General features: G+C 44.5%; 1 protein-coding gene across 7 annotated transcripts in view; it reads right to left on the reverse strand.

Annotated features, from left to right (window-relative positions):
- The window catches only part of LOC119031153 (E3 ubiquitin-protein ligase RNF43), an 89,973-nt gene that overhangs the window by 23,447 nt on the left and 53,506 nt on the right, over window positions 1-13,020 (reverse strand). For all 7 annotated transcript variants that reach the window (XM_037119397.1, XM_037119398.1, XM_037119403.1 and 4 more), the window contains one exon: window positions 10,154-10,267. In XM_037119397.1, the coding sequence (XP_036975292.1) occupies window positions 10,154-10,267 (114 nt within the window). The remainder of the gene's footprint in view (window positions 1-10,153; window positions 10,268-13,020) is intronic.

Raw genomic sequence — 13,020 nt, forward strand, 5'->3', positions numbered from 1 at the left:
ATTTTGTTAAGAAGGTTTAAGTTTTCTTCGTTCAGGCATAATGTTATTTATACATAATAATAAGCCAAAATCAAGATATAGCGCGCCAGCAAGGCCAACACAAAATGTAAAGTTATAAGTCAGCTTCATCTTTCTGACTTGGTGATCGGCTTAAGGAATAACTTTTTAGAAATAACTCATTTTCTCTTAGTAGAATCAGCATTAAATTTAGACTGTTTCATAGCCAGTTAAAAGTTCCTTACAGTACATTTAATGACAAAAGTTTGCTGGATTTCATGTGTATCTGTGTGAAGTTTGTGTAACAAGAGAAACAAATCTCGACAAAATATTTGCTGAAACGTGTTAAGAGGGACATACTTCGCAGTCCACACATACACACATGCAGGTGATATTCCAACTGCTTCTATTTCAGAGGGGTAGACTTCCCACCGAGCGGCACCGTAGACATCTCGCTGTTTGTGTATAAAAGTTTTGTGGCGATGCTGTCGACAAGTTGAAGTTGGACTGCAGAATCAGCGAGGGCTGTGTTCGCACAACATGCCTACAGTAACTATGCACAGCCAGTTCACAGCCCGCGTCTCATTTCAGGGAGGGGAGTGTAAAAAAAAAAAAAAAAGAAGAAAAAAAAAAGGGAAGAGCAGAAAAGTGAGAAAAGGGGGAGCGACAAGCTGCTAATCGCCAGCCGCTGGGAAAAAGAGAGCCGGCATCTGAAAACACCACCTCTCAAAGCAAACAACACGTCTTTCCAGATATCGCGCGCTGGCGAGGGAGGACGGTGCCGTGCCATGAGCGTCGAGTCAATGTTTAGCCTAGCAACGCTGGCACAGAGCGAGGACAAGACATGCGGATGAGAGCTGCGGCCGCAGCTGGGGCGTGTTGCGCTGAAAATATCCCGACAGATGCCGCAGGAGGAACGCACGCACCTTTGGGGCCAGAGAATTTTCCACCTATTCAAGGTGACAGGATGAGTGGAGAGAGCGCAGCCGAGGAGCAGGCCCTCGGCAGATCACTCACGCCTCGTTGGCCGGGGCGATGACAGCGCCGAACTGAGCTGAACGACAACAATGCCGCAGGTCAAGGTGACATCTGTTAAGCTGTGGACCTGCAGGCCTGAATCCTCAAGTCTCACTGTGTTGTGATCCGGTAAACTTGAAACACCTGCAGTTCAAATGCTCCCGGGTAACCTGTAGGCCGAGCTATGCCTGATTAATTACTGATTCACTCCTCGCAGGTATGCTTGCGTGCGTGCGTGTTTACTGGTGTGTTTACTGGAGGAGTGCAGTGTTTGGATGCACTTTTCCTCAGAAATCTAATATTTCAATGTGACAGACGGTTGGGTTTCAGGAGCCTCCTCCTTTGACATTTAGCTGATTTAACCTCTCATTGCTCCTCCATATATCTTTGTGAAGACTCACCTAATTTGCTAACAGGAGTCAAACGTATCCCACCGAGCAGCCCAAACTAATGTCCTACCCCGTGTCGAGACAAGAAGACCTAATACCATCCATCCCCTGAGATCTCTGTAACCACGCTGTCCTTATGTGTCCCACCTGCTCACCTGAAGAGACGCATTAAATCAGACGCCGGCTCCTCCGACTCTCTCTTTTTTTTTTTTTTGGGCCTCGCTAAGAAAAACCGCACATGACCGCGAAACGCAAAGCACACCACTTGTTTTTGAAGTGTTGACAAAAAGAGGAATGCACTTTCCCATCGAGGAGGGGAGCCTGAAGTATTCCTCCCATTGTTGGGCCACTCACAAAGCCAAGCTCTCCGTGAAAGGTCTCCCCCAGCGATAAAGGCCTGTTCCTGTGCCCGCTAATCCCCAATCGAATGCACAGAGCCTGTGTTAAAAGTACAGCATCTGACCCGCCCCCGCCCCATCTGCAGATTCCACCGTGTCTGTGAACCAGGTGGTGACCTCAGCAGAAAAAAAACAGGTTTGACCTCAATTAACGACGAGCTGAAAATCAACCCGAAATTGTGCGCTCGCTCTCCGGACAAGCAGCAGCATCTCGAGGTTAGTTTTGGTGGCTGGAACTCGATTGACATTCCCGTTACTCCGGGCTCTTTCCTTGCCCGAAGTATTCATTGGCTGTGTCCCATGAGAATGTGCTCTCCTGCTCGAGTGACAACAACATGAGACTTATCAGCCTGTTTTCCCGTCCTTGGACTTCAAACACAAGCTGATGCTTTGTGATCGGCCACGGCCACGGCTGATTTTCACCTTCTAACTTTTGTTCCAGGTTGCGGTGACCCGAGAAGTATATTTTGCCGTGCCTGAGCACATCTCTGCACCTTTACTTGAGATTCTTGATGAATTCTACAGACAGGGGTGCACAGACCGAAGTGGCTGGACTGGGCTGGCAATGAGGAGTGTCTCTAAAATGTCACGACTGACCGCTAAAAAGGTGGAAAGTGACCCAATATATCCATACAAATGAAGTCAAAGCATTTTTATTGCTGTGATCTCATGGTCCCATCTTCACTCTATTGCAAATGCCATCAGGAAGAGACAAAGATCCTCCACCGTGCTTGCATTTCTGTGGGGTTGTACATAGGGGCAGCAGTGTTTTGAGCTAAAAAAAACTAAAAGCTAACCAGCTCAGAATGAAGACATTCATGGCAATCTAGCCAGTAGACGTCGAGACATTCTGCTCAAAACCACAAAAAAGTATCTCACGGCGGCGCGAGAGTTCTTTTTCCGATTCATCTTTCGTCATGTAGAGCCATGCCAGCTGGCCGGTATCTGCCTGTAATCTCCTGATAGTGAGGTAAAAGAGATACACAACTCTGTGTAGGGTGACCACAGGAAACAGCCAACACCAGGAAGCCCATTTGACACAGAGCCATTGTTTTATCATGAATAAGTCATCGCAGACTGTAAAGTAATTGACAAGAACAAATATTGAAGAGAGGCCAAAACCAAAACAATAAAAGTACCATATTCCACCTGTTGTCTTATACAGAACAGACTAAGTTATACTAAGTTATAACTTGACTAAGTTATTTGTGTTATATTAAATTAAGTTTATTTGAGTCCTAAAAAGTTCTGGGGCCCTTACGCCCCTTGATTATGGCTGTTTTTATGGAAAAAAGAACTATTACTTACTATTGTAAGCACTCACTTTCTGAGTCTGAATTTCTTTTTTCTGCAACTACATAGAGCTCAAATACATATTTACTTGGATGCTGTGGTGATTATAGACCACTTTTTGGTTAAAAACAAGATTTTTCAAATAATCAGTTAAAGAAATCCCTTGAAATCTGGACCCCTACCCACTAAGAATGTAAATGTTTGTTTACACTGCATTTAATATGAAATGCGTCAATGTGTTACCTCGTCAGTATTTCGTGAATATTTTGCTTATTCTGAATTGGATTCTGGCAACGTGCTTCAAACAAGTTGGCACAGGGGCAAAAGGCAGGTCAAACGGTCTCACTGGTAACAAATGTCATGGTTGGATATGAAAGGGGCATTCCCCAAAAGGCTCAGTCATCCCAAAAAAAGGATGGGGTGAGGTGCACCACTTTGTGAAGCACAGGATTGTATAAAGAAACAGTTGTTGGACCTCGGGGTTGTCGTACACATGTATACACATGAACTTAGTGCCGCGCATGGTCACGTACATACAAATACACGCCACCACTACTACCAGCAGCAGCTCCTTCACAACACCACAGGAAGACGGGAGACTGCAGCAGATGTTAACGCTGTATGCCGGGATGGCGGGCGGAGGGTGGGTGGTTGATTCTGCTGGTGTAGGATGGGTGGATAAGGGAACGGCTTGACAAAGGTGCCCATTGTTCAGCTTCATTAAAAAAACAACAAAAAAACTGTGTGTGTGTGTGTGTGTGTGTGTGTGTGGTTTCCCTTTTAATATCTGCATTATCATCATGAAAGGAACGAGAGACAGCGGGCATACACCTCCACGGTCAACCATCAAGACAAAATAAACGAGACGATCCTCAGAGACGGGCTAATCAAAGAGCAAATGACATTATGTGTACAGTAAGCGCCATAATGAGTGCACTGAAAAAGAAGTGCAGTCATTAGGCTTGCCGGGGCTCAGAGCTAAGTACTTCCTACCGAGTTATCTCCACATTGATATGGCGAGCTATGACTTGAGCCTAACTTTAGCAACAGAGGAAATGGGAGGGAGAAGCCTGTGTCGTCAGGGTCAAACAGGCACACACACACACACACACACACACACAGAGGAACGTGGATCAGTTGGTCTTAAGAGAGAGGGGAATCTCTGAGACGGCACAGAAAAAAAAAACAGTGTCTGTGAAAGCAGCAGAAATATTTGGAACATTAAGTTGGGGGGGGGGGGACCCGATAATGAGGCCACCCATTCACGTTCACACTGCTTGCCTGCCACACAAAAGGAGGATTGAGCAAAGATAAGCTCGGGGCCACTTCTTCATCGCTTTTAAAGCTGTTGTGTTCCAGATGAAATGATTATGGCAGCGCAAACCCGACAAGGAGCAGAAGGGATACGACACGCCGCAGGAGCAGGAAGAAAAGCCTCGTACCTTTTGCTCAGAGGACTGAAAAAACAGATTCTGAAATGTCCCCATGTGGTTTTCAAACGTTTTATGCAGTGAATTACAGTTTATCTCATATTGGAAACAGCAAGAATGCTGTGGTGTGTGTGTCTGTGTGTGTGTGTGTGTGTCAGTGTGTTTATATGCTTTAAAGATTAAAGGGTAAGATAATCGAAGGTGCATGCAACAGTTTGAGAGGCGCACGGTCCTCTCTGGTCTATTAGCAAAGCATGGCAATGGCTGCAGAGGCTGATTCCAACCTTGACTAACAGAAGAAAGAAAGTCATAGTTTATCCCTTTGAAGACAACCGTGCAACCGTCTGGCGCAGACGAGCGAATAATGAATTTTCTTGGGAGCGAAATCAAAGCGAAACCCAGAAGTCTGCTAACACTGATGCATTTCATGCTAGCCAAAATGTCCATTGTGTACCTGCTGCTTTTTGCATTTACTCTCAAAGGCTGAAATTTCCCCCCTTTTTCCAGATGTTCCCCTGTGTTCCTCCTCCTCGACTCGTCTCTGATGAACTGGAGACGTTGGACCCGGCTACCGAAGGAAAAGCGGCCAAAGGCAGCTGCCATTGCATTTCCAGCCCCTGTCTTTTTGCTAAAAAAACCAGCAGGCAGGAATAGCCTGAGGTCAGTGTCACCCCCTACAGACAATCAGACACCAGAAGACAAAAACACTGTCATGAGGGAGATGATTTATTCCTCCCTCAACGGGCTTCCCTTGTTTTCTACCACTTCCTGTCACTGGGACTGCTCTTCCTGGCCACACTAGAGGACAGATTTGAGCATTTGGATTTTTTTTCTTCTTTTTTTTTTTTCACAGAACAGAATGCAGAAAAATGTGCTTGAGGTAACTCATAATGATCACATTCCAGTTTAAGCTCGTTCTGTCGGATCCCCGATGTTATTTTGGACAAAAATGTTTTGTTCAACAGTTAAAAATTCTGCCTCCGCTATGTTTGCATCTTCGTCACATGTGTTTGATAGCCACATTTGAGGAACTGTTGTAAAAAATGTGTATTCATGTACATAAGAATATCCGCCAATATATTGATATCGGAATTGTTTTTCTTTCTTTCTGTCTTTCGTTTACCAATACTGGTATCTGTCCCGAAAATCTAGCATAGGTCAAGATCTAGAATTCATCCACTATTATTATTTTCAACCAAATAAATAAAACAAAGTGTAAAATATAAACCACATTTTTTGCACTTTGCTTTAATCAATTTGGAAAATAGACGTAATATCTTTCCCTTTTTTACCTTCAAGAAGTTGTTAAAATAAATGAAAACTTAATCTATTTTAACCTCATATTCATATTTCACCATCTCATTTTATGTAACACAAGTTTAATCACTTCTCCAGTCTCTATTTTTCCTGCTCAACATTTTCCATTCTCTTAATGTTTTCATGATAATGACAGAGGCCCATTCAAAGTTAGGGACTGCAGCTGAACATTAGCTTTGAAGCTAACTCTGGCGTGGTAGATCGAATGGTAAATCAAATGATGTCTTGTTATTGCTTGTTTCGGTTTAAGGCCTCCATACAGTTTATTAGGTGCGCCTAGCTAAAACAAATGCAGCCTGATGGAACAGTCTTGCAATAAATCCCCCCCGATCATGAAGATTTAACTGTTCAAGTTTCGTTTGAGCAGTTTTGTAGAGGTTGTACTGTCATTTTGGAGATCGCAGTTGGTGGTGCTGTTGATCTGTACCTCATTATACGCAGTATGTTTCCGTATCGTCACTATGAAGGATTCGGCTACAGGCTTTTCGGAATACCCGGTCTGAATTTTGTGAAACACATTTGGCATGAGATGGATGCTAAGGGGTCACCATCCACATCCTGTTAACGACATCACGCACCATCAGTGACACGTGGATCCCAGTGACCGATGCGGTTTAGGGATCGGCCACCTTTCCTACGGCTTGAGAACAATTTGGGAAAGCACACTTTAAGTAATGTGATCCAATAAAACACACACACAAGTGGTACGAACACACACAGAGGCACATTGCGCATGAAAACCCAAGTTAAAGAAAACAGGATTACTGCACAATCGGGCCGAAAGCCTTTTCATCTGAGAGGAGCAGAATCAATAAGCGCGGCTTTCTATGGGAGACAACAAGTTCAGACACGGGCCAAAGGCTCAATCACTGTAAAAGCTGTTTTCACAGAACCGTGGATTCTCATTGATGGTGATTCACAGCGCTGCAAGTTTGAGTGGGAGAAAGTCAGCTCTGTGTTTTTTTTTGTTTTTTTTTTTCAAAAAGCCCAGATTACAGCATTTATTCGGAGCCCGGCGTGGAGCGCAGGGCAGCCTTCCTGGCACCGCTGCCGTGCCTTTTTCTCGTTGAGTCATGTGTTCACTTGAGAGGCGTTCCAGGACTTCAGTGTAAACAGACGAGACAGGCCGGCCAGTGGAGAGCAGACGGAGCTAGCGCAACATGCTGGCAGAGGAAGCCACACGAGAAGACTGCTCGTGTTGTGTTGTGTAATGATGCAAAACCACTGGAGCGGTGGAGGGTTTTGATTCAGGCAATTGCGCGGACAGAGGGCCGAAGCTGAGACAGAGATTGATAGCAAATAACTGCAAAAAGACCAGTTTGGATACATTTGCGGACACTTATGGTTTCAGATTCTTCTAGTTGACTTTTTTTAAGAGGTTACTTTGCAAAAGTGTGCAATTCGAGCACCATCTCACAGGGACGCTTACACGCTGAATTCAAACAATGGAAAGTTGTAGGGCTGCATGATTAATGGAAAGAGTAATGAAACTGCATTTAGCTGAGTGCAATATCTATACTAATATAATAACTTTATAAATGAAGCACTGTAGTGCTACATAGATGCTTACCAAGCATATTCTCCACTCCTTTTAAAATCACAACTCATCTCACAGTTGCAATATTGTTGCGTATCATTAAGCCCTAATAAGCTGCATTTCAAAAACAACATATTTAAAGGAGAAGTTCACCCGCAAATAACGAGTCAGTCAGTATCCGATAGAAAATCAGGGCAAGTTTCACAGTCCACAAAAATTGTCTGGAGCTTATGTTGTGCTTTCTTGAACAACTGAACTGAACTGGGGAATTGTTTTTAAATGTTAATTTATTATTTTTTTTAATTAATGAAAAATAAAAAATAAAATGGCTTCATATAGCTCATCCAGTGAAATGTGATTTTCCAGAAGCCCCAAGATACAAAATCGATTTGAAAATTTGAAGTTACTGACACCCTCTACAGTCGCTCGAGCTCCTACAACCATTTCAGACGGGTGCGCCCACTTTTAGCTTAGCAGCTACAGTGAAGATACAATTTCGGCATCAAAAACAGGGTGTCAGTAAAATCTCTTAGAAACAATCTGGGATCTCAGAGCTTCTGGAAACGTAAAATTATGCAGGATGAGCTATATGGAGCCATTTTATGTTTCCCTATCTACTTCTGTGGTGGAGGGAAAAACTTCCCCCAACTTCCCATCAGCATGGGTGATGAGTAGACAATGACTGAAGGTCCATTTTTGGGTGAATTTTTTCTTTAGGGATTTGATATTAAACTGTAAATGCCCACATTTAGATACAACTTCCAGATATAATGGGAAAAAAACACTATGGTAAAAGGTGAACTGTATTTTTTTTGTGTATGAAATCAAATAATATTTCGTTCAGGAATTCCAAACCTTCTAAATTTGACGGCATGGCAGGATTAGGAACGATTTCTACTTCAAAGCCTCAGTGAGGCAGCAGTGCTGCTGCTGCTCCTTTCATGCTGTGATGTGAATGTGGGTGAGAGGTGGTGGTAGTACAGAGTGTACCAGGAGAGGGCGACGGTTAGAGGCCCGATGCACCACTTCTTATTGAGGGCATCCGGAGAAAGTGTTTGACATGCTTGACATCGTCTTCTTAATCTGAAGATGACAAAATAAGGTTTTTGAGGAGCAGCGCAGACACCCGAGAAGATAAACATTCAGCTCTCCGAGATGTTCAGAAAATACTGTGGGATCCATTCAGCAGCAGAGCATCAGACAGACCACACAGATCCCTGCAAATCAGCGCAGGAATCTCCCTCTGTCATGATGTCGCTGAGGATAGCGGCCTCTGAAAAACCAAAATAAAAACAAAGCACAACAATGAAACCTTATCCTTCAAGGTTTTCAGCCTCACTTTGTTTGCTTTACAATCTATTCTGAGTGCGTGTGGTGCAACACGAACCCTCTGTGGCCGTCGGAGTATCTATAGATCAGTGGGGCGGGTTAGCGTCAGACTAAACTGTAAACAAGTCCCATCCAGAGACTGGCTGACCTAGCAGTGCCGCACATCCCCGACCGGCTGATTCATCCTCTTCGAGAAAGGGCCGAGAGCAAAGCTCCACAACAGCTGCGTGATGAATCCCCAATAAATCCGACAGGAACCGAAAAAAAAAAAACAAAAAAAAAAAAAACCTTTGAATCTCGCTGAAGGAAGCGAGGATGCAGGTGGCTGGAGTGGAGTTTACTGCAACACATACTTTCCAGACCAGCGAAAAACAACAAGAAAAGACCCCCGTCTCCTCCCCTCCTCTGCCCCCCCCTTCCTCCCTCCTTCACTCCTCCTGATTTCAAAGGCGATCCGCAGGGAGGGAGAAAGCACTCGGAAGCAACAGCCTTTTGTTCATGGGTGCTTTTGCATGAGGGAGAGCCCCGTGTTTTGTTTATGGGACAACATAGTGTTGCCATTAAGGCTTTAATCAAAACTGTTTTCTGGAGTCAGTCTTGAGTGACACCCCCCCCCCCCCCCCCCCCCCCACCCCCCCTATTGGTTGGGTTCCCACTGAAGGAGCAACAGGAGGAGGAAGAAAGGAGCGGGAAAGTGTGGGAATGTCTCTACATCGTCGCCACGGCGGGCGAGCTCCTAAACATGGCTTTAAATTAGGGGAAAAGAAAACACAGGCTAAAAAAAGGCAGTCGCCTAACTATACTCCTGCCTGCTAATTTGTCACCACTTGAAAAACGGGGCAAAAAATAGCAACAGTTTTAAATCACACTACTTTAAAGTCGGGAGATGCCAGCCAGTGTGTATGGTAGAGTACTTAAACACAAGGGGAGATTTAGGTCAACTCCGTTGCAACGCGCACATACATTTAAAGCGCTGTGGGTGGAATCTATGGAGCTCTGGCTGCGTTCATATTAGAGGGAAGCAGAAATGGAGAACAGCGAGTGTCTGGTTCTGGCTGGCTGGGATCGGACGAGTGACAGCTGGGGCTTGAAAGCCTTACATCCAAAGCCAGGGCTCACTGCCACTTGCTACATAGCAGCGCTGAGCTAAGCCCACCCCCTCCTGTCCAAGCCTTCGCTCTGAAAGATCACTGTCCCGAACAAAACATTAAGCTCCTGCCAAATCATTCCCCCTCTAAAACCATCTTCTCTTTAAAGTCGAAATCCAAGAGCGGAAGAGGTGCTGGAGAGATGACAAGATGGCAGAGATGCTTGATCTGTCTGCAGCCATGTCTGAGAGGGGACGGGGTCACGGAGAGGGGAGTTTCTCAGAGGATCCAACGAGGAGAAAGGCGTGAAGCTTATTGAATGGCATGTGTGAGTGTGTGTGTGTGTGTGTGACTGTACCTTATCGAGCAGCGGCAGACAGCGGGGTACCCTGTGCTCCAGTTTGACAATAGTGATGAAGTCACTCTCTTGTCGCTCATCCTCGCTTGTGTTGCACAGAGACAGAGGGTGATACTGCAGAAAAAAAGCGACAGAGAGAGAAGGAGGTTAAGAAGGAAGTTTGAAACGACGAGGATTTCTCGGGAGGGTTTAGGAACACACACAAGAACAGTTCCACTTAAAAACAAATGTCTATATAGCTTGTCTATAAACAAGTGGCCTGTATCTCACTGAAGTTATCTATAACGGGACTCAAAGTACTGTTGTCCAAAACAAACACATTGAAAAACAGATTTTTTAATTAATTTTTTTTTTTTGCAATGGCAACAATGATATTCACAAAACACAAGAAGCTCTACAATATAGTGATGGATCCCTAAGTGCAAAATGAGAACTACAGGTGCTATTTTCAACACAGAGAATAAATGGAGAATAACGGGTTTCCATGTTCTCCCCACGCTTGTTTGGGTTTCCTCCAGTCAGTGCCCCTGACCAGGGTGCTGGCTAAGTTCTGGAGTCAGTACCCCAGACGTGAACGCTGCCCACTGCTCCCTCGGGACGGGTTACATGCCGAGTTTAACCACGTTATACATTGTATGGTGTGAAATAAATAAAGATTCCTCTTCTTCCTCTTTAAATTCAACAATTTAAACCTGATGTCTTTACATGAGAAGAAATCATAATTTCATATATATAACTTATTCATTAATATATATATTTGTAATATCTGAATCATTTTAAAGAGGCATTATGTAGTTTTGGAGAAGAAACAGTATTAATGAGGTAATAATACAAACTCTGAAATATTAATTTCATCGTAACTGAATGAACAAGCTGTTCTCAGTAGAAAATAAGGTCAACAGAACACTGTTTGAAGCTGGAAAGGTGGCAGGGTCCGCCACATATATACAAAGTAAAACACCATGAAATTGTGGTGTCAGTTTGTTCATTCAGTTTATTCATTTGGTCAATTAAGATCTTTTTCCCCTTTAAGTCTTCGGTGTAGCTTTAGGATTAGAGTAGGGAAAGGAGGAAAGGACATAGATATTATAAATAGACAGTATGTAACATGAGGCTCTCAGTCGAAACAATAAAAATGAAGACACAATTTGATGACACGTGAAGTAGCACAGAATCATGGGAGTTGTTGTCGTCATTTGTTAAACAACCATCACCATTAGAGCAAACATAACCAAAGCAAACGTTACATTACCTTGAGTAAAATTATGTGTCGGTACACAACTAAAAGAATTAAAATAAAACAAATGTTTAGTCAGTTTTAAACAATTTAAGGTGAAAATTTGTCATCTGCTTAGGAGAGGTGAAAAATACACCACAGCTGTGAACCAGTAAGACTAACAGTAAGAGGCATCTGTCTCTTCAACACTTGCTGGTAACACTGGTAAATTCAGTTTTTCCACACATGTAACCTACAGAATGTGCCCCTGAGGATACGGAAGATTGGCACAGAATGTTTGAGACAAGCTCGTAAAAGACAATCTAGACGGCGTTACTAAAGCATGTTTCACACCATCACCTCTTGATGGCCGCCTTTTATGTGTTAAATTAAGGCGTTTCCTTTCTGAACCGTACCCAGTTGAAATCAAGAGGGAAAACTTTGGCACCCTATGAAATCAATTACATGGATGGCGATGTTCACTCCCACTCAAAGCCTTGAGGACTGAAAGAACGAGAGATATTCTCTGGTAGGAACATTTGATCCCCTCTGAAAGGGAGGAAATTCGTAGCTGCTGAAAGGCTGCATTTAAGAGCTCAAGGGATAGCGGCAGTGTTTGCAAGTCACAGACATGCTGTCACGGGTACGAGGAGTTGCACGGCAGTCCAGGAGGGAGTGAACCTCTCCCAAAATGCCGCCACGCATCACCAATTTTCTCATGACGTCAACAAGCGCGTCGACGGCCGTGCTCCTCGGCCGGCCCGTGTTACAGCACACAGCTCAGCCGGCAGCACCCAGTCACTGCGCTCACCCACACACCCCAGCAGAGCGGTCCCACCCTGGCCTGGCCTGCCCTGCCCTTTGCAGGCCCGGCCCGGCCTGGCTCTGCCACGGTGGGCCTCTTCATGTGGCTGTGGGCTGAGGTCACGGGGCTCCCCCTCATCTCACCCAGCGGAAATCCCTAAATTAAAAAGACCCAAGGGTGACATCAACAGCTGGCACCCCGGTCCTGGGGAATTGACGTAATGCGCTGCAAAGGGCTGGTGCATGTCTGTCAGACGGAGCAGGAGAGGAGAGGAGACAGAAAGCAAACGTGGGGGACCAGGGTGGGTCATGGAGGAAAAAAAAAAAAAAAGAGAGAGAGAGAGAGAGAGAGAGAGAGAGAGAGAGAGAGAGAGATGAGGAGGCAACACCTTGTGTATAGTGTATACGTTATGCTTACTGTTTGCATAAGTACCAGTAAAAGCTAAGGATGGCCTATAGGCCAGTGATAACCAGCTAGGGGTGCCTATACCCCAGGGGGTGGTTCAGTGGTTGCTAGTATATGGACTGATTATGGTGTAGTTCAGCTTATTTATATACATTTAGATGACGATTTTGGTTAAAGAAATAGATCCACATATTGTTGTTCGGGAGAAAAATAGAAGTCCAAACAGACATACAAAAAAACTGTGTGTGTGTGTGGTCAGCCAGCCTGTGCAATTGAAAAAAAACACAAAAACAATCGTAACTATCACTGACTGCACAAAATAGACAGAGCTTCCTGGTATGGAAAAGGGAAGCCAATGTGAACGTGCCTGAAACTCCACTGCTTTCAAAAAGAAGTCCAATTCTATGTAATCTTGTGAGTAAATGACCCTACTCCTCGCTT

This window comes from Acanthopagrus latus, chromosome 13 (assembly GCF_904848185.1).
Source record: "Acanthopagrus latus isolate v.2019 chromosome 13, fAcaLat1.1, whole genome shotgun sequence".
NCBI lineage: Eukaryota > Metazoa > Chordata > Actinopteri > Spariformes > Sparidae > Acanthopagrus > Acanthopagrus latus.